At 39.9% G+C, this 25,733-nt stretch overlaps 1 protein-coding gene across 1 annotated transcript in view; it reads right to left on the bottom strand.

Annotated features, from left to right (window-relative positions):
- Positions 1–25,733, bottom strand: part of LOC132829000 (endophilin-A1-like) — a 160,492-nt gene that overhangs the window by 15,192 nt on the left and 119,567 nt on the right. The window contains exons 2-4 of the mRNA XM_060846262.1: positions 19,436–19,504; positions 9,308–9,380; positions 6,898–7,041 (exon numbers count right to left, since the gene is read on the bottom strand). Coding sequence (XP_060702245.1) covers positions 6,898–7,041; positions 9,308–9,380; positions 19,436–19,504 — 286 coding nt within the window. The remainder of the gene's footprint in view (positions 1–6,897; positions 7,042–9,307; positions 9,381–19,435; positions 19,505–25,733) is intronic.

Here is a 25,733-nt window from a genome sequence, read left to right as displayed (position 1 = left end):
GTACAGATGATTTATCCACAGCAAAATGTTATTCAAATGCTTGGTAATTTCATGGTTGAACATAAAGTTATGAATTAACTGTTAGTAATTTCTAACAGGATTTGGTTGCTTCCTGTCTCTACTTCCTTCCTTATACCTGGCTTGTAATAGATTCAGCAGGATACTAAATATTGTGAAAAGCCAAGTGACAAACAACGTTTACTGTGTTCAGATGCTAGTTGATGTTATTACTGGACAAGTCAGATCCAAACTGAAATTTGGTTTGATGGAGCATAGTTTGTTTTAATTTGGTTTTATTGAGATGGTTTTTCATTGAAACAGAAGCATTCAATGTTGCAGATTTGGTTTTATCAACAAAACACAAGTTTATTTTACAAACACAGGAAGATAAATAGAATAAATACAAACTACTAGCTCTTAATGCAGGCTTAAAGATTTGAAATACATTGTAAAATATTATCTCAATAATTCCAAAAGCACTCCTTTACAGATTTCAAAAACACACTGTGCAGTATCCAAAAGCATTCCTTGTACAGTGCTTACTCAGCACAGAACTCCTTTGTCAGTCTCCAGAGCATGTTTAACTTGACTGTGACTTCAACAGTCTAGAATATCTGATAGCCTTTTCCTGGAGATTTCATTCACCCAATTTTAAGGGTTTTCAGCACTTCATTACCTTTTGAAGGTTTTTTTTATCCCCAAGTACTTTTGGTCTGGGATTATTACTAAACTTCTTACTCTAGGTAATCTATTTTTACTACCTTCTTCTTTTCTCAGGAGTACTAGTTTATACATTCATCTTCATCTCAAGGCTTTTGCAAATCTCTCCCGAACCAAAAACCAATTTTTTTTTTACTCCCAAGCTATGGGAATAAAAAAACTCTAACTTTCTAACAGAAACCTCGATACACAATTATTTATTTTGCTCAATTGTAAACTCTCCAAACATAAATAGAAACTCATTCATTGGGAAAGTTACTCCCTCAAGATGTTTTAGAAGAAGTTACCAGGGCTACAGAAATACTTACAAGTTAATCATAACTCTTCAACATGTGATTCCCGTAAGGGTAACCACCACTCAGTTCTAAAACAAAGTCCCACCCCGACACTGAGAATACCCTTCACTATGTTGTGTTGCAGTATCACCATACTATATCATAAAATCTTGACAGTGAGGAAGCAGGCCATTCAGCCCATCAAGTCCACATCAACCCTCCAAACAGCATTCCACCGAGGCCCACGTCCCTACCCTAGCCTATCCCTATAACCCTGCATTTCCCATGGCCAGTCCACCTGGACACTATTGGCCATGCTAAATTGCCCATCCGCCTAACCTGCATATCTTTGGACTGTGGGAGGAAATTGGAGCACTCATAACAAATCCATGTGGACATGGGGAGAATGTCTGTGTGAAGATTGCACAGTCATCCAAGGCTGGAATCGAATCCAAGTCCGTGGCGCTCTGAGGCAAAAGGACTAACCACTGAACAACCGTGCCGCCCTTACGGGACATGACTTTGAACAGATCTAGCAATTCAGGACTGGGCGTCCATGAGGCGCTGTGGACCATCAGCTGCAGAATCATACTCTAACCTAATCTGTAACCTCATTACCACCCATATTGCCCCACTCAATCATCACCATCAGTCAGGTAATCAACCCTGCTTCAATAATGAGTGCAGGACGGCATGCCAAAAGCAGCTCCAGGCATACTCAATAAAGAGGTGTCAACCTGGTAAAGCTACAAAATGGGACTACAGATAGACAGAGTGAAATAATCCCATGACTAACAGGTCAGAACTAAGCCCTGCAGTCCTACCGTATCCACTCAGGAAAAGTGGTGGACAATTAAGCAACTCACTGGAGGAGAAAAGTCCACAAATACTCTCGTGCTCAATGATGGAAAAGCCCAGCTCCTGTGCAAAAGATAATGTTGAAGTATTTGCAACAATCTTCAGGCAGACGTGTCAAGTGGGTCATCTACCTTGGCCTCCTCCAGTGGTCCTGTCTTCAGCCAATGCAATTCACTCCACAACAACCACACTGGCATTGACCTGACAATGTGAAAAATTGCCCAAATATATCCGATACACAAAACGCAGGAACAGTCCAACTCGGCCAATTGGAGCCCTGTCAGTCTACTCTCGATCATCAGTAAAGTATGGCAGGTGTTATCAATAGTGTTATCAAGCAGCACTTGCATAATAATAACCTGTTCACTGATGTCTAGATTAGAGTGGTGCTGGAAAAGCACCTCATGAAGGGCTTTTGCCCAAAGTATCAATTTTTCTGCTCCTCGGATGCTGCCTGATCTGCTGTGCTTTTCCAGCACCACTCTAATCTAGACACTGGTTTCCAACGTCTGCAGTACTCACTTTTACCTGTTCACTGATGCCAAGTTTGGGTTCTGCCAGGCCCACTTAATTCTTGACCTCATTATAGCTTTTCTTCAAATATAGACAAAAGCGTTGAATTCCAGTGGTGAATGTGGCATAAGGGAACCCTAGCAAAGCTGACATCAGTGGGAATCAGTGGGATAAACTGTCTGCTGGGTTGGAGCAATACCTGGCATCATTGAATCTTCCACAATCAACATCCTGGGGATTACCATTAACCAGGAACACAACTGGACTTGCCATATAAATACAGTGGTTAGAAGAGCAGATCAGAGGCTAGGACTACTACAGTGAGTGCCTCACTCCTGACTCCCCAAAACCTGCCCATCAACTACAAGGCACAAGTAAGGAGTGTGACAGAACACTGCCTGCTTGCCTGGACAACAGCTGTTCCATGTCACTCAAGATACCTGACAGCATCCAGGACAAAACAGTTGGCTCGATTGACACCAAATCCATAAACAACCACTCTATTCACCACTGACATTCAGTACACACTGCTACTTTAACCTGCAAGATGCACTGAGGAAATTTACGGAAGATTGTTCAGCAGTACTTTCCAAACTGACAGTCACTTCAATCTAGAAGGACAAAGGCACCACCATCTGCAAGTTCCCCTCCAAGCCTGAGTTGGCAATATATTGCCACTCTCCAATTTTGCTGGTTCTATATCCTGAAACTCCCTCCCTAAGAGCATTTAGAGTATATGAACTGTAGCAATTCAAGAAGGCAGCTCATTACCACTTTCTCAAGGGAAACTGGGAATGGGTAAAAAATGCTGACCAGCTACTAACACTCACATCGATAAACGTCACCCACAAGAATAAAAAAAAAATCTGACCAGCAAATGTGTTAATTAATTAATTCACTACTTTAAAAAGCAAGAAGAAAAATAAATCCTTCTATCCCTCATCCTCATCCTTACAGGTCATTTTGAGGATTCCTCAGCATAGACCACAAGCAGTACACTGTTGACCCTCATCAATGCTGGTATACAAACTGCATAACAACTGCCAATTGTTGCAAAAGGTCCTCTTCAATCTGAAGACGACTTGAATATTCTGGTCTCAGACAATGATTTTGTCAATCTGGACAAGTTCAGTTTCTTTGTAGTCTTATGAGGGGTAAAGTCCACTTGATCAACATAGCTTCAAACCTGAAGTCCCCAACAGAGTGCATATTAACATGATAATTGGCACTAACTGTACAGAACTGTATCATTCCCTATTACAGGAGAGTAAATGAAATTGTCATGCTTTTCACATAAGTGTGTTGATTTTACCACTTTCACAAAGTTTAAATTGGTTGCCTTCTGCATTCTGTGGCTGAAGCTGAACCAGTTAGGAGCAGATGGGATCACTGTGCAAACTCAGTACAGGGCGGCTCCCATATCTGTGGAATCGTTTCAGTTTCCAGTGGTTTTCTGCGGGCTGAACATACTACAGGGAATCTTCCAGAACCGGGGACCATGAGACTGCCGGGAAGTTAAATTTCCCATTGAAATGAATGGGGTCGTTCCTATCCGCAATTTTGGGTTTCCGCTGTAGGTCAGGGAACGTATCCCCCATGGGTAAGGGGGGGAACTACTGTATTCCCATAGATATCAAATCTAATCATTGCACAATGTAAAATTCGTGAAAATTATGTACTAACCTTAAGACAGTCAACAAAAACCATCATTCCAGACAAGTACACATTTCCGGTGATCCAAGAATTATTGGCCTAATTTAATAATCCCATAATCAACATGAAGCCCAATTTGTGGATGGGCTACCCACAGATGGAACTAGTCAAACACAACTGATATCAGAATCTATTGTTACTCAATACGGTGTCTTTGAGTACTGCAGAATGCGTTGTGTACTAAGTTGAGCATATAGTGCATCTCTGAAGATTGTTTCTTCAGTCTTGTCAGATGTTGAGTGTTCAACCTGCTCAATGACACCATTGCCCACGCAGGTTCAAAGCAGAACACAGCCAACCATTATCAATCGTGCTCACTCAACGTGAAAACACAACTTGACACTCAACAAAGACAAATGCACATTTGTGGCATCTAAGATTGACTTTGTAAGAGTGACAGCAGCTGGAGAAAAATCCATACATGCCAACAGCAAAGGCATTCATGTTCTTCTGACCCTGTGTAACATATAAGCACACAAACAAGATCACTTGACCCTTCAAGCCTCCTCTGCCATACAATAAGATCATGGCTGACCTGATTTTAGCCTCAACTTTACATTCCTGCTTATCCCCAAAAATCTTTCACTTCCTTGGTAATCAAAAACCAACCTACCTCTGGATTTAAAATATTTAAATATTCTGCAATCACCCACTGCGTTTTGAGGAAGGGAATTCCAAAGATGGCAACCCTCCTGGAGAGAGAAAAAAAATCCTCACCTCTGTCTTAAATGATCAATCCACTTCTTTTCAAACTGTGATCCCTAAGGCCAGTCATCATTCCTCAGTATAACCAAATCACATCACAAATTTGTACCTAAACATGAAAGATTGCAGTCCCTCTTCAGATAAAGCTATTACATAAAGATATATATAATAGGAATAGATCATTGCACAGCAAAGAGCCATCAATGAGTTAAAAGCAAAGATAGCATCTCAACCAGACTCCACTCATTTCAATCCACATGTAGACGGGGAGATGGTGTGACAGTGGAATGCCACTCACTTAGCAATTCAGAGGCTCAGGCCAAAGGTCCAAGGCAATGAAAACAATCCCAACAAGAGATTTAAATGCAATTTATAAATGTGGTATTGAACCTAATTCCAGTCATCATGACCTTGAATCTATCATGAATTGTTGTTAAAAGCCCATCTAGTTCACTCATGTTCTTTAGGGAAGGAAATGTGACAGTTGGTCTCTGAAATAACAAAGGGAGCCACCCAATTCAAGGGCAGTTAGGGTTGGGTGACAAATGCTGGCCTTGCTAGTCCTCTGAAAAAATGTCACACAGGTGTCAGGAAATGCAATTGAAACTGTTCTTACAGTACAGTGAAGGAAATGCTAATGTGTCACATCCATTGTCAGAAACTAAATATAATAATATACTGGAAAATATGAAGCACTTATACTGGTCATTATGGGATGTGTATCTCTATGGTAGAAAGTTCACTCTGCACCAATCATTGAGCACTTACTACATTATTAGCGATGTTTGGATCTGGTCATTGACTTTAATGCCTCTAGAGTTGCCTTGGACGCTCATGCAACAAAATTGTTGACATGCTTGATCATATCACTTTCTCAAGACAGCATTTACAATATGGAAGCAACCTGTAACCTTGAAAGCTATTTGATTATTGTGATTTTGCACCACTGCCACTGGGCTGAGATAGCATTCTTATTGGAGAACATGCTGCACTCCACAGTATGGGACCTGTCAGCAGATCACCAACCTCACAGAATAACAACCTCCCATCTTTAAAGGCATGACATTAGGAGGGTTAGTGGAAGGTTTTGCAATGAACTTTTGGCAGCTGAATGAAAATCACTTCTCTTCCTAGGTCTCATTGACACATCTCTCCAATTGTAACTGTGATATCTACCTAAAACAGCCATCCCTGGCTGGATAAATTAATCACCTTCTGTCAACTCAACCCTGCGGTGTGCAATTGATTCTCTGTTCAGAACAATGAATGTTCACACCACATAGACGGTCACATCTGTACAAAGGAAGTTTTAAACATCAAAACTGATCAACTGAAACTCTCCTCTAACGTTACCCCAACATATAAATGATTTTTTTTTTCTAACTGACATTTTAGATTTCTGATTTTTTTCCACTCTCATTCCATTCTTGTATTTATAGTTCAAACCATGAGTTTGTCATAGTTACAACCTAGCCCTTGCAATTAAGTTAAATCTTTCCAGAGAGTTTTTCTTTCTAACTGCAAATGACATATAAATAATGAGCTGTGATTAACTGCCAACACTTGGGGTTAAATTCCACACACTTCATTCAGAAGCAATTTTTAAGCTTTGATCACTCAGCTATTACCATTTTTTTCTCAGCCTGCTGTTCATTCCAAAGGACTGAAAGAAAATTGGAAAGACTTTGGATACAGGCAAAAACTTTCAAGTTCTCTGTTGTATGATACATTGTCAGTACTTCACACAATACGTAAAATTTAAGTACATTTTCAAAGACTTCTTTTTTGGTTATATGAAAACTATTATAATGAACAGCCTCAAACAGTAATATAGCACTGAGGAATTTCAAAGTGTACACCTAGTGTGCTTTTTCTAGCTCCAGTCAAACTTGAATGATTCTAATAAGCATGTTGAATGTTTTATTCTACAACTTTGTGGTCACCATATCCTAAGGTGCTTTCCTCTTCTAGCCCAGAGGCAGTGACACTATCACTGCATGTGCGTTAGTGTGTGTGTGCACGTGTGTCTGTACGTGTGTGCATGTGTATGTACGTGTGTGTCTGAGTCTGTGTATATGCATGCCAGCCTGATCTTTGATTAGCTATAACTCACCAAAATTGGATTCATCACCAAGTTCCTTTCCAAATTTGATCATACTCTCCCCCAGAAGCCCCTCAGCCTGAGGATAACCTGGTCCTTTCTCCTGCCCTCGAATCTTTGACATTGTGTTGATCATCGTCAGTTTTGCTCTGGAGGCTAGATATAGAAAAAACACAGAGGTACACCAATCATTTCACTTTCTTAAACTCTGACATTTTGTTACAGGCATACAAAGTGAAATAACAGCATTTCTTCAGACCCAGACATTGAAGTACATCATGGAAACAGAAAACAGAGAAGACCACCTCCTCTGTTATCACATCACATCAAGAGGTACAGTTTCAGGGCAGCCTACTCCTTTAAAACATTGCACATGGTTATCAAGAGTTGCTGGTGTTGAGTTTCCAATTGATGACCGCCCAGAAAAAAGTAGGTGTCACAAGATTGGGTCTCGTTTCGTCTGGTGGGAGTACATGTTTTGATGTGTACATTCTGTTATAAAGTCCGAGGCTACAATTTAAATACAGCATTGTTTAATAATTATTTATATAGTCACAAGCCTCTTTAAGCCACATTTTTAAAAACCTTCTTGTCTACTTGAGGGGGTAGGTGGCAGAATGTCTAATAAAATATTGAAGTATACTGTACAGCTATTACATTGCTGCTTGACCAACTTTTGTAAAATAAATTGGTTCAATAATTTACACTTCAACAAGGAGAACCATAGTGTGCGACTGCTTTTAAAAACTGGAGTACCATCTTATGGGAGCAATAGGATAAGTTCACTAAACATAAGCAATTAAAAACAGCATGCTTGGGAAAAATCCAACAGGTCAGATACATCTGTGGAGAATGAAACAGATTCATTTCAATTTAAATATAAACATCATTTGGAATTGTTCCTTGAATTAAAATGTTAATCTGTTTCCCTCTCCACAGGTGCTGTCAATCCTGCTGGAGAACTGTTTCCAAAAGTTCCAACAAGGCATATTTGACTTGAAGTGCCAACTCTGTGTTTTTCTCTCTCCAGAGATATATGCTTAGGTTACCATCATATTATGTAGTTGTCTGACTGACTACTGATTGACTAGTTGCCTGCTTCTCAACAAATGAGCTGCTCAGTAACAGCCTGAATGCTGACTGAATGTATAAAAACTTAGCATTTTTGTACACTTGTCATATCATGATATCATCTTGTTTTCTTAAATGTTTAATGTCTTTCTGAGATCTATTTAATACAACTGGCCTCTGTTAGAAGGAGGAGATGTATCTTCAAGGAGTGACTTATCACTAATATTGATCACAGGAGTTACGAGCACGTTTGTAGTGAGATGCATTTTTACAAAGGCTTAACGTTGGGAGCAGGACCAGAGAAACTCCCAAGGAAGGGTGTAGGTAGGCACTGTGCCAGTTCCATGGGGTCTTGTTGTTAGCCATCAAAGTTAATGCAGTTGATCAATGAGCCCTGGATGGGAATTCTCCCCAAGTATATTCATTCTTTTCCCACTCCCTACTCATGACTTCAAAAGAACAAAACCTCTTCTAAACCTTGCAGCACAACTTTCTGTGTCTCTCTCGCTAAGGAGCTTCAGCTAAGGCCCATCAACACTCAAATCTGCTTGCTCAGTATGTATCAATGCTCATTTTCCTTTCCCTAAATTATTCCTTACTGACATATCTCCCTCCCTGTCTTTCTTTGTCATTTCTATCAGGTATACATATAAAAATACACCAGGTCTCCAACACTAATTGGTTATAATTGATTGAATAATGCAACCACACTGACTCGCTTGTTTATGTTTCCATCTCCATCTTCATATTTAGCTCTCAGATAGAAATACACTGGTCTTGATTTTAGCCAAAGCTTAATCTAATTTAGCACATTCATCATAAACACTGCATTCTGCTGTATTTCTCAGTCTAAACAATAAGATAGAAGTAGATATAAAACACAACTAAAAATAATTTCATGTCAGGATTACAGATCAGGCAGTATCTGTGGGATGCACAAGTTGGTTGGAGAGGTTTACATGTTAAATGCTTTATTATGTCAGGGATCAGCATCATTCAATGGGTTGTGCCTTGATTATTTGTTCCATTGTGTGCTCTATACAATCTGCACTAAGCAGATCAAAATATGCAATGTGCAGAATCACATCCGAGTGAATGGTTCAGTCTTGCTATTCGAATTAGCAAGTCACAGTTAAAAAGCACTAAGATTAAGAGGATTTTTGTGTCACTGTCATTTTAAGTTATTCTGTAATATATTTGGAAGCATTTTATGAAGCAGGGTACAGGAAAAGAAAAGTCATCCCGAAAACAGCTTGAATATTTATGATTTATTTTCTCATAGTGAAGCCAACCAATACAGTAGGATTGCCCTATAATGTCCACACAGCGAAGACATTTAGTGATAGTTTACCTGGATTGGGCTGTAGATATTCTGTTGTTTTGGTCATTATGTCCATCACTGCTCGACTAGTAACATCCACTTTCTGAAAACAGGAAGAAATCAAAGGAAAATAAACTCTGAGGCTATTTAATAACCCCCTGCATTCTCAGTATGTGTAGAATCTACAATACAGCAACAAGAGAAAAAGACAACCTGTATGGTGAGATGGATAGGCACAACGTTTTCTGTTATCTCGACAAATTTAGGTAGTGCAACATGAAGCTATTCGATCAGTCAAGTTACACTGGTTGGCTGAAACAAAATTATGAGAAAGTGAAGACTGCAGATGCTGGAGATCAGAGCTTAAAAATGTGTTGCTGGAAAAGTGCAGCAGGTCAGGCAGCATCAAAGGAACAGGAGAATCGACGTCTTGGGCATTATCCCTTCTTCAGGAATGAAGAGGGTGTGCCAAGTAGGCTAAGATAAAGGGTAGGGAGAAGGGACTTGGGGAAGGGGCGTTGGGAATATGATAGGTGGAAGGAGGTTAAAGTGAGGGTGATAGGCCGGAGAGGGGGTGGGGGCGGAGAGGTCGGGAAGAGGATTGCAGGTCAAGAAGGGGGTGCTGAGTCTGAGGGTTGGGACTGAGAAAAGGTGGGGGGAGGGGAAATGAGGAAGCTGGAGAAATCTGCATTCATCCCTTGTGGTTGGAGGGTTCCTAGGCGGAAGATGAGGCACTCTTCCTCCAAGCGTTGTGTTGCCATTGTCTGGTGATGGAAGAGGCCAAGGACCTGCATGTTCTTGGCAGAGTGGGAGGGGAAGTTAAAGTGTTCAGCCACGAGGCGGTTGGGTTGGTTGGTGTGGGTGTCCCAGAGGTGTTCTCTGAAATGTTCCGCAAGTAGGCAGCCTGACTCCCCAATGTATAGGAGGCCACAACGGGTGCAGTAGATGCAGTAAATGATGTGTGTGGAGGTGCAGGTGAATTTCTGATGGATATGGAAGGATCCCTTGGGGCCTTGGAGGGAAGTGAGGGGGGAGGTGTGGGCGCAAGTTTTGCATTTCTTGTGGTTGCAGGGAAGGTGCCAGGAGTGGAGGTTGGGTTGGTGGGGGGTGTGGATCTGACGAGGGAGTCGCGGAAGGAGTGGTCTTTCTGGAACGCTGATAGGGGTGGGGAGGGAAATATATCCTTGGTGGTGGGGTCGGTTTGGAGGTGGTGGAAATGACAAATGATGTATCTGGAGGTTGGTGGGGTTCTGTCCTGGTGGCGATTGAAGGGGCGGGATTCAAGGGCGGAGGAGCAGGAAGTGGAGGAGATGCGGTGGAGAGCGTTGTCAACCACGTCTGTGGGGAAATTGCGGTCTTTGAAGAAGGAGGCCCTCACTTCCCTCCAAGGCCCCAAGGGATCTTCCCACTCCACCAAGGACATGCAGGTCCTTGGCCTCCTTCATCGCCAGACAATGGCAACACGACGCCGGGAGGAAGAGTGCCTCATCTTCCGCCTAGGAACCCTCCAACCACAAGGGATGATTTCTCCAGCTTTCTCATTTCCCCTCCCCCCACCTTTTCTCAGCCCCAACCCTCAGACTCAGCACCCCCCTCTTGACTTGCAATCTTCATCCCGACCTCTCCGCCCCCACAACTTTTCCGACCTATCACCCTCACCCTACCCTCCTTTGACCTATCGTATTCCCAACGCCCCTCCTCCAAGTCCCTTCTCCCTACCTTTTATCTTAGCCTGCTTGGCACACTCTCCTCATTCCTGAAGAAGGGCTAATGCCCGAAACGTCGATTCTCCTGTTCCTTTGATGCTGCTTGACCTGCTGCGCTTTTCCAGCAACACATTTTGAAACAAAATTATAACTATTTGAAATTTTACAGGGAGATAATGATGTAAATCAGCAATAGTTGAAACATAATTATTTCATTTAAAGAGCAACTTTTGATTTCCTGCACCTATCTTTGCATGCCTAGTGGCATTTTGTTTTTCTTTCATCTTCCTTGCCTCCTTTCTCAAAGCGATAGATTCAGTTTTGGGTCTGTTGAATATTCTGAAGTCCTTCTATTACTTACTATAGTTTAGGAGTAAGCAAAGGCTCTAATCACACTCTTTGGCAGTGGGTTTTAACTGAGTCCTTTCTGTCTTACTCCATGTCTCCACAAATGTTGTTCCCAGCAGAGGTCAAAGGGTAGCAATTACTTACAAAAACTGGCTGATTTTGGATTGTTTGGAGAATGTCATATTCACAGGAACATCAGATAAAATAATTCCATCAGATCTAATGAGCATACGGACTTGGAGTGCAATGAAACCATACCCATCAAATCTCAAATGCAGTAAAATGGATCTTTGGCTTTTCAATATTATACAAGTGAATTATACAGCTTGCAAAACTACAAGGCCATACTCCCAAAAAGAAATCATGTATTTGGAAATCATTGAATCACAGAATCACTACAGTGCAGATAAAGGCTATTCAGCCCATCAAGTCTGCATCGACCCTCTGAAGAGCACCCCCCAACTCTATCCCCATAATCCTGCATTTACCATAGCAAAGCTACCTAACCTGCACAGCTTTGAACGGTGGGAGAATATGTTATGAAATCGAGCTAGATGTTGCCTTATTCTTAACAAACACTCCTTCTCAACTCAGCTTCCCCATTGCAAGCATTAGATTAGTTGGAGCATTCTGTGAAAAATAATAATACTTTGAAAACACAAGTCATTATGTTGCAAAATATAAGAGTCAACTATCAAAATAAATAAGATTGTTTTCGAGTCTTTTCACCAGAAGCTATCTCAAACTTCCAACTGTGATAATTCTGGATCAGACTGTAAAGGCTGGCATTGCAAGTGAGTGGTTTCTAATGTTTCTTCATATCTGAAAAAGAGGTCAAAATATAATGTAAACTGTCACAATTGCATAATTACACTATCATACGTTTTGTAAAAATGGTTGATCTGATTTTTTAAAAAAGGATACAGAAGAACAGAATTTTCCCACAATGAAGATCCTCTCTGTGGTGGTGAGAATGGCAAAAGGCATTAGAATTCAATGCCCACTTCCGAAGCCCAGCATTTTGCCTTTTCACAGGGTTGGAACTGGGTGCATTTTGTAGTCTGTAGAGGGAGATACAACTGATGGTGGTTTAACCTGACAGTCACCTAACCTCAGGCAAGGGGAAAGGTTGAGAAGGACAGCCTTTAACGTTAACCTCAGCCAGTATGGGAACTGAAGCCACGCTGTGGACGAAGAGATGCATTTCGGAGTACCTGCCATTTGAAACATGCAGTGTGAAGATTAAATCAGGTAAGATGAGGTCTGGTCTCAGTGCATTTGTTCTGGGTTGCCATGGTATCCCTTTGGAGAGCTGGGCTACTCCTGTGGATATGCCCCCAGATTGTGTTCCCTCTACTTGTCTTTCCATTTCCACCGCCCATACGTAGTGGTGATGTCTGAGGCCTATGGGATATCTGCACAGGCCTACAGTGTACAGGGGACTATAAAGGCCAACTCACAGACACACATACTCACCCACTCCCTCTCCCCCCCCCCCCCCGCCCCGCTCCCAACACTTTCTCTGTGGTCCACAAGGACCCCCACCTCTGCAGAGTTGAAGCAGGAATGGAAATTGAGACCGGCAACACCTACAGTTACACAAAGCAAACAGATCGATGTGTTACCTCACAATTAATTGCAACGGGAACACTTAGAATTTGAGTAACCTTTGAAGAAAATAATGGGCCCTTGTGAAGATGCAAGAATCCAAACCTTCTGAGAGTGGGAGGAAACCGGAGCACCCGGAGGAAACCCACACAGACACGTTCTCCCCGTGTACATGTAGGGGTATGTGGGTATGGGTGGGTTGCGCTTCGGTGGGTCGGTGTGGACTCGTTGGGCCGAAGGGCCTGTTTCCACACTGTAAGTAATCTAATCTAATTCAAAAAAAAACAGGAGTTTGGAAGGACACCACAGGAAATTCCACGATAAAGGATTTTGTTTTGTGGAACAATGATGCATCAAAATTAATAGAGCTGCCATTTTGCTTTGGTAGTGATTATGAAAGAGGCATTACAGGAGCAACATGCGCTGTAAATATAGGGGAGCTAGTTGATGTTCTTTACTTGGATATCCAGACAGCATTTGACAAGGTGCCACATAAAAGGTTACTGCACAAAGTAGAAACACATGGTGCACAGGGAACAAAACAGAAATTGCTGGTAGTTAACACTCAGCAGACCTGGCAGCACCCACAGATGCTGCCAGTTTTGAGGAAGGATCACCAGTCCCAAAATGTTAACTCTGACTTCTCTCCATAGATGCTGCCAGACCTGTTGAGCTTTCCAATTTTTGTTTTGTTTCTGATTTTTAGAATCCACACATCTTTCATTTTTTAATTTTGTATAATAGCATGGATGGAGGATTGGATGACTGTCAGAAAACAGGCAGCATGCATAAATGGGTCTTTTCTCAAGTTGGCAAGATGTGAGAAACAGGCTCTGAAAGGTGTCTGTGCTGGGCCATCAAATGCTTCAGTTTGTAACAGATAGAGAACATAGGGCACAGTGGCTAAATTTGTATGTGACACAAGGATGGGTATGAAAGTATCTTTTGAAGATGACCAAGTTATAGACTGATATACGTACGTAAGTTAAGTGAGTGGGCATAATCTAGCAGATGTTGTATAATTTGAGAAAATGTGAAGTTGCTCGCTCCAGTGGGAAAAATAAAAACTAAACAATTGAAATCAAGAATGTCTAGAGAATTATGTGGTATAGAGGGATCCAGGTACTGTGCTGCACACATTATAATAGGTTCGTATGTAGGTTCTGTAAGTGATTAAAAAGGCAACTATAATAAATAAGGCAGTCATGCTTCAGTTATACAGAGCATGTCAAATACTACGGGCAATTCTAGGCTCCTTTGTTAAATGTCGCAAATGCATTAGAAGCAGTCCAACGGAGGTTTACTAGATTGATATCTGGAACGGCTTATGCCCGAAACGTCGATTCTCCTGTTCCTTGGATGCTGCCTGAGCTGCTGCGCTTTTCCAGCAACACATTTTCAGCTCTGATATCTGGAATGAGCAGGTTGCCTTATGAGGAAAGACCAGAAAAACTGGGCTTATTTTCAGCAGAGATTAGAAGAGTGAGGAACGATTTGATTGAAGTTAATAAGATTCTGACTGGTCTTGACAAGGGAGGGATGAGGAACACGTATTTCCTCTTATGGGCATGTCCAGATCTAGGGGACGCTGTCTTAAAATTATGCCCTGCCTTTTTAGGACAGAGATGAGAGAAAATTTCTTCTTGAAAGGTTTCTGCGACTTTGGAACTCTCACTCCCAGAAGGTGGTGGAAGCAGGGTCATTAAATATTTTTGTAAGGCAGGGGTTAGGTAAGGGACCCAACAGTTATTGAAGGTAGATGGGAATGTGAAATCAGAACACAAACAGGTCAGCTATGAATGGCAGAGTTGGCTTGGAGGGCTGAGTGGCCTAATTGTTTAACTTGTTTTACAGGTGTTTTGTCAGAACTCAACAGGAAATTCTGAATGCACCAACATTACCAGCGAGGAACAAGAACCTTTCTAACCCAAACTTTACTGTACCTACCATGCCCACCAACACAAGCAACCTCCAACCATTCAACGACAGAAGCCTTCAGAACTGCGGAATTCATGTTTTCAACCGTCTCATTTAGAAAAAGAATCTTCAAGCAAGTAACAGGCCTGCGATGACAAAGGCCTGATCCGACAAGTATATTTTGACCATGCCTGTAAGCTTTATATCTGTATTTTAGTGAATAATTATATCACATTTTATTAAGTAACTTTCATGCAATGTTGTGCAATAAACTTGCATTTATCTTGGTGTTAAGATGGATGCTTTGCTGCTGGTTATTTTTAAAAATGAAATATTTGGTAAACTAAAAAAAAATGGACTATACAAATTTGTACTTAATGGACCATTTCTACAGACAACCCTGGTGTGGTCATGACACAAGAATTTACATTACGTGGAGACTGAGATATAATCTGTTCTGCTGTCCGGCTGCCCCGGCAGCACAACAAGATTCTTCAGTGTGCAACTATGTCACACAGACCAGTAAGGAAGCAAGTTGAAGCTTGACTTGCCTTACATTAGCTGATTTCAAGGTAGATATAACAGCTGTTGGTAGTTTGGTTCGGATATGTTTTATTTATTGTTGTTGGTAGATTAGTTAATTTCTCCAGTTTGTTGTGGAGAAGAATCTCCTGTCATGTGTTCTTTGCCGATCTGCAGGGCTTTGAGTTAACTGTAGAGATTGAATCTCAAGATTTAGATTCAAGCATGCATACACCTGAAATGTTAGACCTCAGAATGTGGTGAAACCCAAATGTCAGTGGTATGCATTCTTTCATTCATCCATGCATAGCTCCAGTTTTAGTATTTTAATGACCTCAACAGCCAGAACACCAATTAATTATATTTCATTTATGAATAAAAAAGCATAATAACAGTTGTCCAGAAACCAGGCCAGAAGCTAATGTATTCTGGCCACAAATACATTACTCAAACATAGAAAATATATTAATTCACACCACATGTAATAATACATGGACAATGTCAGAGTTAATTTGAGTATTTTCACTGTATTGTAGACTACACCAATCTGGGGTTTCTGTCCATCTTCAAGATTTTGGATGTCTTTCAGAAATGTTGTAATAAATTATGTTTTAAATTTCTTTGTGCAGAGAGCCAAGTCAATTTATATGTCAGAATATTTTTTAAAAACCCATAATACTGGCAGAAATTTCAGCTGATTTACAGAATAATAGAAATTTTTGACAGGTTTATTGCTCAGTGATGTATAACCCTAATGGTTAACACTGTATTATGTTCGACTGTGTTTTATTCCTTCATATTGCCGCATGAATCTACATATTGGGTTGGATTTTAGTGTCAAGCTAGCGTAATTGAAGACAGGAGCTCATAAAATGAGGCATTTGGTCTTCCATCCACTTTCCATCCAAACCTGACCTGTCTCCCATATTACACGATTTGAGGAAGGTGCCGGGGACAATTAATGGCCACCTAAGGGGGTCATTCTGCCATTGCCACTATTCAATATGCAGTAAAAGCGGAGATAGGCAAAGCAGTTACCCTAGCAGCATTCACTTTAATGCTATCAGGAAAAGGCAGTAGGCCCTCTCCAAGTGCCCTGCTGTACCCATCAGAGGCTCTGTCCCAAGATAACACTTAATGTAACATTAGTTAGGCAGTGATTGAGGTTCATTGATAACTCATTTCCTGGTGTGATAGAAGGGGGGGCTACGTAGGAATAGGAATTGGAAGGAGCTGTAAAACTGAACAGCTAACAAACTCTATGCACAAAGAATGGTGTCTGAGCTTCTGTTGTGGATCCAAATTAAGAGATCCTCCATTAACTCTTGCGCCTCCAGCTTCTGTTACCTTGGTGCCAAACCCTCCTCAGTTACCTCTCCTGAATCTGCTGGGCAGGTTTGTCCAAGATACCAGTCTTACATCTAAGACCAGGATCCATTATTCTTCTTCATCTGATCAGTTTGGCCAGCATGTTTCTTGGATGGGGCTTCCTCCCAGATGGAGGCAGGAGTATCACACTGTACAACACTATTGGTGTTATAGAACTAATACAAAATTCTTAATAAATCGCTAGAGGTATATGAAATTGGAGCTTTATTGGAACACATCTCATTGCTCTGTTTTACATCCATTATGAGACTGCATAGACCAAGTCATGTGAAGTTGCACCACTTACTGTGATGATATACAATTAACAATTGGAATCAACACATTAACAATACAATTTTGAATAGAACAAGTTACACTCCATTTGGAATCAATTAAGGTTGCTTGCGGCTGGCAGTCAGCTTTTGGGTCAGTGGGAGCTAGACTATTTCTGTCAGGGATGTGAGGAATATGTCTCTAGGTATGATCTAGCCCATTGCAAGTCTGCACAACACATAACAACCAACACAAGTTTGATGATAATATTTAGAAATAGTTTGAGTGATTGGTTCAATCAATGATTTACTAAGCTTTACATTATTTCAAATTGAAAAAAAGTAATAGTTTTACTTAAATTTTCCCATCACAGACCTTCACTTTGTTAACAATAAACAGGAGTGTAATTAGAAAGGAAAAACATCACTTTTTCAGCCACAGAACAGATACATGAACAGTAAATGTGTGAAGAAGTGGAGAAACATTAACATTAATGAGTAATTACATTCAGAATGTTCAGTATTTTAAAGTGATTTATATCTTTAAAAACCTTGGGCACAACAACCCTTAATACAATCTAAAATATCCCCTTTGATTGATCACCTCCCTTTAATTCAGAGATTCCCAGTGTTTGATCTGCTCTTTAACTGTATGTTAATGACTCCACAGCCATCTATTCCATTACTTGAAACTCCATTCTTCCAGATCACACTTACTCAGTAGGAACCACCCCCAATTTTCTTTCAGAGCAACAATTAAATCATATTTTGATTTTTCTTCCATGCTCTACAAAATGCCCTTTTCTCTCTAAATCTTTAGTTGAAAGCTGTCAGCACTTACCATTCATGTAATCACTTCATTTTTTGTTTGCCAATCTGCACTAAGCACTGAGTTAGAAGTTCAGAAGTGAAGCAAGCCATGCACCTTAATGGTGAAACCCACAGTGAATGTGATGTTGTACTTCATGTGGATTGATTCAGTGGTGTCTGGACTGTAGCAGACAGATTGCTGGTGATAGAACAACATCAAAATACCAGCAAAAACCCTCAGTCCAATGTAGAATGAAAAACACAGCTGCAGTCAGGAATGGGGAGATAAGCAGAATTAGAAAGAAGCTCTTCTATTCTCCTCTGTGTTATAACTTCCCTTGCATCCTCAAACTCACTCATTGAATAACCAAATGAAATACAAGCAGTAACCACATTCCATCAAATCATCGAAATCAAGATGGCCTCTGTCGGACTTAGCATTTCAATCAAATGTTGATACAACATTACAAAATTAATTGAACAGTTCTACTGAACTGCGACTGAGGAAAACTAGTATAATATTTACAGGTTGTATCAGTGACACGCCAGAATCAGCAGAACATTCTGACTATGGTCCAAGACCGCCTGATTCCATTAGTAGTTATAGTGAAATCACTTTAGAAAAAAATACATTTTGCTTGTAAATTACATTAAGTAACTTGACTGTAATTAGACTTCTTCCTTGTTCTTACATTGGCTCCATACATTGTTACACAGTCCTCCGTTCTATTCCAACTGATTCTCTCTGAAAGTTAGAAAACAATGTAATACCTGACCTCTGCCAATCCTTTCTCCCTCCTTCATATTTTACAACCCAAAGCTAACATTTCCCTTTATTTTCTCCTTGATTTATTGACCATCCCTCTTGTACACATTTTAAAAAAAACTGCAGAAGAAATCCGTAATGCAAAATAATGAAATTCATAGCAGTTTGGATTAAGTCATATTTTAAACCTGATTCAGCAAAGCACTCATTTTAATATTTCAAAAACATAATAATAAAATTAGTTGCAGCTATGGTTCAGTGACTGGCTTCAGTATATCATGATTAGTACACTTGGTCTGTGCACTTCTGTTTAAAGATACAGCCTTGAAAATGTGATGGCAAATTTGATTTTAATTTCATGATTTGACCTGATTTACATCGCAACACATCACTGCTTCCTATAAATATCTTGTTGTTAGAAAATATCAGCTGTGAGTTGCTTTACCACCTCTCCAGGTTTCTGTTATAATTGTGATGGAAAAAGCACTGACACCAATTAACCAGGTTTCTAATAAAGTCACGACAGAGAAAAGGGAGAAACTCCAAAGAAGTTCACTTTCTTAACTGCAATGAAAACCCTCTGTAATTAATGATGGATATCGTATTTGTTTTAAATCTAATCCAGAGTTTTGTATGTTTTGTTTCTGTGATCTTTTGCTAGTTAATTATGGGTGATATCCTGAATCTACCTTTCTAACAAAACATCAGCACATGACCAACAATAGTATACAGAGATTTCACATAGGACACTGTCCAATTCATCATTTTATGATATAATTAAAAGACATAGCCAGGAATATGAAAAGGTAAATTCATTCAGAAGAATAGATGCATCACTTACTTTTTCCATTTCTTTGAAGTCATCATCTAGTTTGGTCCCTTCCGCACCACCAACCTTTTCACTGACACGCTGTGAAAACATAACATATCCAAAGGTAAGACTGCATTAATACATGCATGGAAAGATTCCATCATAAACTGACAACATTGACATAGCTGAATCTATTCTTTAGAAATTAACAAATTACAAAGAGATAAAACTGTTGTAATGCAATGCTGGACCAACAAATTGGACGAGTGAATTTTAAACTGCTCCCCTCCCTTCACCTATAAAGTCTTAATCAAAAGGAAATTAAATGGGAAACAAGCGAATCTCCAATTGGCACCTGCTGAGGAGGAGAATTGAAGAAACTGCATTCACTGAGTTGCTTCTAAATATTTCCAGGCTGCTTTTCAAACCAGTATCTTCTCAGTTTCATGAGTTAGTAATAATCTTACATCGAAGAAGGTTATAGGTGCAATGCCCATTTACCCCGATCGAGCATGTGAACACACAACACAGGCTACCATTGAATGTAATATGCTTGCATGATCAAAATTAACATTAAAGATCATATGCCAGAAGATGAAGCCGTCCAAGCCATTTTCCTGGTTTCTTAGCCAAACATTTCACCAACAACCAAAACAGATTAAATGGCCATATACATCATTATGGGATCTCACAACGTGCAAATGACTTCCAAACTTTGCCCAGGTAGCAAAAGTAACTGTAATTCAAATTAATCAATTGTCTTTTGCGACAGTACAAAAAACAAAGCACTATGGGCAGAAATGTTTGGCTATATAAAATAACAATCAAGGTTTGTTAAATATATCATTTTACTTGTATGACACTGTAATTGTTTGCAATAAATTCCATGTCTATGGTCCTACTCCACAACCACCTGAAGGAGGAGTGGCACTCCGAATGCTAGTGCTCCCAAATAAGCCTGGTGGACTATAACCTAGTGTAGTGTGATTTTTTAACTATGTAAAATAAAACATTTTAAAAACGCATATTTGTGCGAACTTCAGCACTTGGTCATTGTTTGAGGAGTAAGGACGTGCTTACATAGCATTTACACTTCAGATTGAACTTAGAAAGCCAGTTGGCTCAGTTACTGGAAAGAAACATCAAAATACTTCAGGGCAGAGGGATCTGGGTGTCCTCATGCATGAATCACAGAAAACTACTATGCATGCATAGCAGGTACTAAGGAAAGCAAATGAAATTTTGGCATTCATTGCTGAAGAAATGTAATGTAAAAGTAGGAAGTGTTGTTGCAACTGCTCAAAGCATTGGCGAGATCATGTCTGGAATAATGCATCCAGTTTTGGTCCCCTTACTTGAGAAAGGATATAATTGCATTGGAGGCAATTTAATTCCAGAGATAAAATGCTTGACTTATGAGGAGAGACTAACCAGTTTAGGGCTATATTTTCTACAGTTTAGAAAAATGAGAGAAGATCCAATTGAGGTACTTAAGATGCTACAGACAACTGATAAAGTTGACACAGGATGTATGTTTCTACTTGTGGGGCTATCCAGAATGAGAGGTTATAATTTCAAAGTAATAGGTGGCAGACTTAAAGCAGAGATGAGGAGGAATTACTTCTCTTAAAAAAGTTATGAATCTGTGTAACTCACTCACCCAGAATGGACACTGGGTCCCTGAGCAAAGAGGAGATAGGTTTTTAATTAATAGAGGGTTGAAGGTTGAAGGGGGGGGGGGGGGGGGTTGAACAGGTAAGTAGATTTGAGGCTGAGATGAGATCAGTTTTGATCACTTAAATGGCAGAGCAAGCTCGAGAGGCTGAATCACCAGCTTTTACTCTTAGCTCTTATGTTCTTATGCTGTGTACATTCAATGCTTGTGCCTCACTGACTCCGACACTACCAATATCCCAATTGTTCTTTAGGTAATAATTACTTATCATGTTGGTATTTCTCTGTAATTTCCCTGCAGATTTATTCCTTTACATTTATCCTAATAATCTGTGTACTAGAGACTACACTTAGAAAAATAATTTTACCCATTTGTTCTTTCACTCTAATCAAATTGATTCTATCTTTAAACCCTCTGGGACAGTCATCAATCTCCCACACTGCAATGATCTCCTTAATCAATAATGCCTCCCCTCCTCTTTCCTTCCTCTTCTATCTTTTCTGAACACCTTGTCCCCAGGTTTATTTAACTCACAGTGCTGCCTTCCTTGAGCCAGGACTCTGTTATTGCTACAACATCGCATTTCCACATTGCAATCTATACTTGTAACTCCCCAATATTACTACACTTTAAGCATGCACAGTAACCCTGATTTAACCTTTATTGCTTTCTTCCTTACTACAATTTTAACTTGTTCTTTATGTGGTGGTACTATCTGTCTCTCCAAACTTTAGTGAAGTGCATCATAATAGCTCTTCCTTTCTTTTTCATCTCTCCTATACAGTTCAGCCACTCATAGTGCCTCAAATGTAATTCTGACTGTACCCTCTCAAGGAACCAGTGCCCTCATCAACTTTCAAAACAGAAAACTGATTTGTAACTGGGTTCCACTCACCAGGAGGCTCCTCGACTGCTTGCCTGTTTTTCTTAGATTCAAGGCAATCACCTTTCTAACTCTTAAGTTGCAGTGTGACTTCCCTCTCTGAATGTGCTATCCACATAACTCTGTCTCACGGAAGAACCACAGTATCCTGAGCCAATCCTAGAGTGCAAATTCCTGCACATGTGGTCATCTCAGATATCAGTAGGATCTACTACTTTCCACATATTACAGGCTACACATTCCACTTAATTAAACTGCCCTGTTAATTAGGTGGATTGTGTAGCCTGTAATATGTTTATTTCTCTTATGTTAACTTTATTTTGCTTTTGATTACTTACATTACTTTATTATATTAGTTCTGACATTCCCTCCTTCTTGGTGTTGTTGAGTTAAATCCAAGTATGTTATTTGCATAATAATTTGCTTTTCTAATTTACAGCAATTCAAAGTAAGTCCTGAATAACAGTTTTGAACTGACAATGACATTACTAAAAAGGAGTAGAAGCAATAAAGCATATCCTCCTTGGACTTTACCAAAATCCACACTCAGCACACTTTGCTTGAAGTAAATATGACTTAACCATGAATTTACCACCCTGCACTGAATGCCCATTTGAATCAAATGCCCAGATATACTCACTCAGCCTCTGCTTCCCTCAGGCAGTGCTCCCTCACACTAATTGTGCATCCTTTCTTAAAAACAAAAATGTCAAGGACTAAATTAAAAATGTAATAATTAGAATTTAGGTAGAACTGCTGTGAAAGAGATTGTTGCCTCACATGGCATTAGGTATTAGCAAAAATGTCTCCATTTTCAATAAAAGTCTGCACTACCAAGTGACTATTAGCAGAATTCAAAGCTGTCCTGAAAATCACAGACAGCAACATCAAATGATATAAACTGATGACAAACACAGATAATTTTAATAGAACATCTGTCTCCACTTAAATTAGAGTCTATCTAGCTACTGAAGTGGAACATTTTCCTGAATGATTTGATGAGATCAACATCACCAGTGAATCTATGTAAGGTGTCACATCAGACCATTGTAGATCAACATCCAAACCAATGAACACTTTCAAAATCCATTTGGTCACTGTGCGATTATGGTTTCTTCAGTAGTAATGGGGGTGCCAATGGAACAACAGACATACCTTTCCAGTTAAAGCATTATTCTAGTAATTAGCGAGCATGCTTCTGATGTTGATGTGCTTAAGTACCTACATAGTAAGCCACAATGTTAGAAATTATTAATGTGAAGCATTTACTTTATCAAAATTGGCAGCATTATATGTTGGTACTTTGGAAAACACATCAAAATCAAGAGAATTTTACAGGGGCACTGTAATCTGATTCACATTACCTAGGGTAAGATAAATAGTTGAGAAAATTCAAAGAAAGACAATAGAAAGAGTTTGGATCTATTTCACTCAATTAAAACAATTCTAGCAGAACACTCAATAGCCGAATGGCAGCATAGCAGAATGGCAGCCAGACATGGACTCAAGACCTGCATTGATCTGCTAGCTATACCCGTGTGTACAAGGCAGCAGTGTCCAGGCTAGAATGTAACATGCACCTCAATGTCACTTCTTCACAAAAGAGTCAATGTAGCACAAGGAGCAGCCCACAGGGAGGAAAGGCAACAGCCAAATACCCTGGAAGCTTCTTCTCAGGGCACTCCAGAAGCACCCTGCCAACCCATATCTCCTTTGCTATTGATTCCATTGTTCCAGCAGCTGAGGCAGTGTGCCCGTGGAAGACACTCAGAGCTGGCCTGGACTCTCTAGGTCCTGAACCCCCAGAAGACATCCAAAAAAGTTTTCAAAAACACCAGGATGTTGACAGTTCTCAGGTTCCCTCCACACCAGCTAATGATGTAAGGCCCGCAACTAGATGCAGTGGGAGAGAGAAGAAAATAAAATCTTCTAAGGGTGTATCAGAGGCACAACTGTTCAATCATTTTCTATGATATGCATTTGTGTTTATACATATTCACTCGTATTGTTATATGTTGCAATTTTATTGTCTCAATGGGGCAATATGTTTTCTGAAGTGAAAGATGTAAAGTATCTCCAACCAACAAAATGACGTATTGCATTTCAACTTTGACACCATCAAGGACAGAGCAACCCACCTAATAGACACCACATTCACAAACTCTCACTCTCTCTGCCATCAATGTTCAATAGAAACAGTGTGCACCATCCACAAGATGTACTGCAGGAATTCACCAGGGGATAAGTCAGAAGACAGCACTTCCAAATCAATGGGCAATCATGCAAGAATAGACAATGCACCAGGAGAATGATCCCAGCCTGTTGGGTTTGGTATTTCACTGCAGAATGTTAATTTGCAGGTTGGTTAGGATAGACAGGTTGATAATTTCAATACATTAGTCACTAATGAATTTAATATGGGTTTGAGGCTAACTATGGACTTCCCAGAATTCACTTCTGAAAGCTGAGTAAAGTAACAATGAAGGAGATTGCTGCCATGCTAAGCTCTGCTGGAACCTCATAGCTGCTTTCTTGTATTATTGAGTAAGACACATTGTTCACAGTTATGCTGAGAGGTTACAGCTACAACTTTTAACAATGCTTGCTCTACTTTGGAGGCATTCCTAATTCACAAAACATTAAAGAAGATGACACAGTCATGCATATTGAGGAAAATTGCATTTTCCCCAAATCAAACAAGTGAAGTGTGGCCGAAACAGGCTCAGACAAAAAGTTGGCCCAGGCATGGAGGCAGTAAAACTGTCAGAGTATTTTCTCAAGATTCAGAACTGCGTAAAACAGTTTAGTGAATTGATAGGTTTGATATTGGTGTATTTGTTCCCTGGCTGACAGGTTATAAACAAAAATAGGTCTGCTTCTGTTTGGAAAGATGTAACTAGTCGGATGCCACAAGGTTCAATTCTTAGGGCCCAACTGCTTACAATTTATATTAATGACTTGGATGCAGAGATTATAGATACTACAGTCAAATTTGCAGATGACACTAAGATAGATGGGAAAGTAAGTTGCAATGAAGAAATAAAAAATGGATAAATGGATATGGTTACAGTAGGTGAATTGACCAAAATTTGACAGATGATGTTTAACGTTGATAAGTGTGAGGTTATCCATTTTGGTTGGAGGAATAGAAAGGCAACTTATTATCTAAATAGAGAGAAACTTCAAAATGCTTTGGTACAGAAGGATCTGGATGTCCATGTCCATGAATCTCAGAAAACTGGTAGTTATTATAGTAGATAATAAAAAAGGCAAATAGAACATTGGCATTTATTGCTAAAGGAATGGCGTATTAATGTAGGGAAGTGTTGCTGCAACTGTTAAGGCATTAGTGAGACTGCATCTGAAATATTGCATACAATTTGGTCCCATTACATAAGGAAGGATGTAGTTGTTTTGGAGGCAATACACTAGATTGATTCCAAAGATGAGGGGTTATCTTATGAAGAGAAATTGAGCAGTTTAGGCTTACATTCTCTGAGGTTTAGAAGAATGAGAGGAGATCAAATTGAGGTATTTATGATGCTAACAAGGATTCAAGAAGTTGAAGTAGAGAGGATGTTTCCTCGTGTATGGCAATCTAGAACGAGAGATCATGGTTTGAGGATAAGGGGTAGCAGAATTAAACAGAGATGACGAGGAATTACTTCAAACAAAGAGTCATGAATCTGGAATTCATACCCCAGAATGCAGTGGATGCTGGGGCATAATCTACTTAAGGAGGAGATAGACAGATTTTTACCCAGTAATGT

This window comes from Hemiscyllium ocellatum, chromosome 2 (assembly GCF_020745735.1).
Source record: "Hemiscyllium ocellatum isolate sHemOce1 chromosome 2, sHemOce1.pat.X.cur, whole genome shotgun sequence".
Taxonomy (NCBI): Eukaryota; Metazoa; Chordata; class Chondrichthyes; order Orectolobiformes; family Hemiscylliidae; genus Hemiscyllium; species Hemiscyllium ocellatum.
Note: the sequence above shows the minus strand (reverse complement) of the source record. Positions and strands in the feature narration are given on the sequence as shown.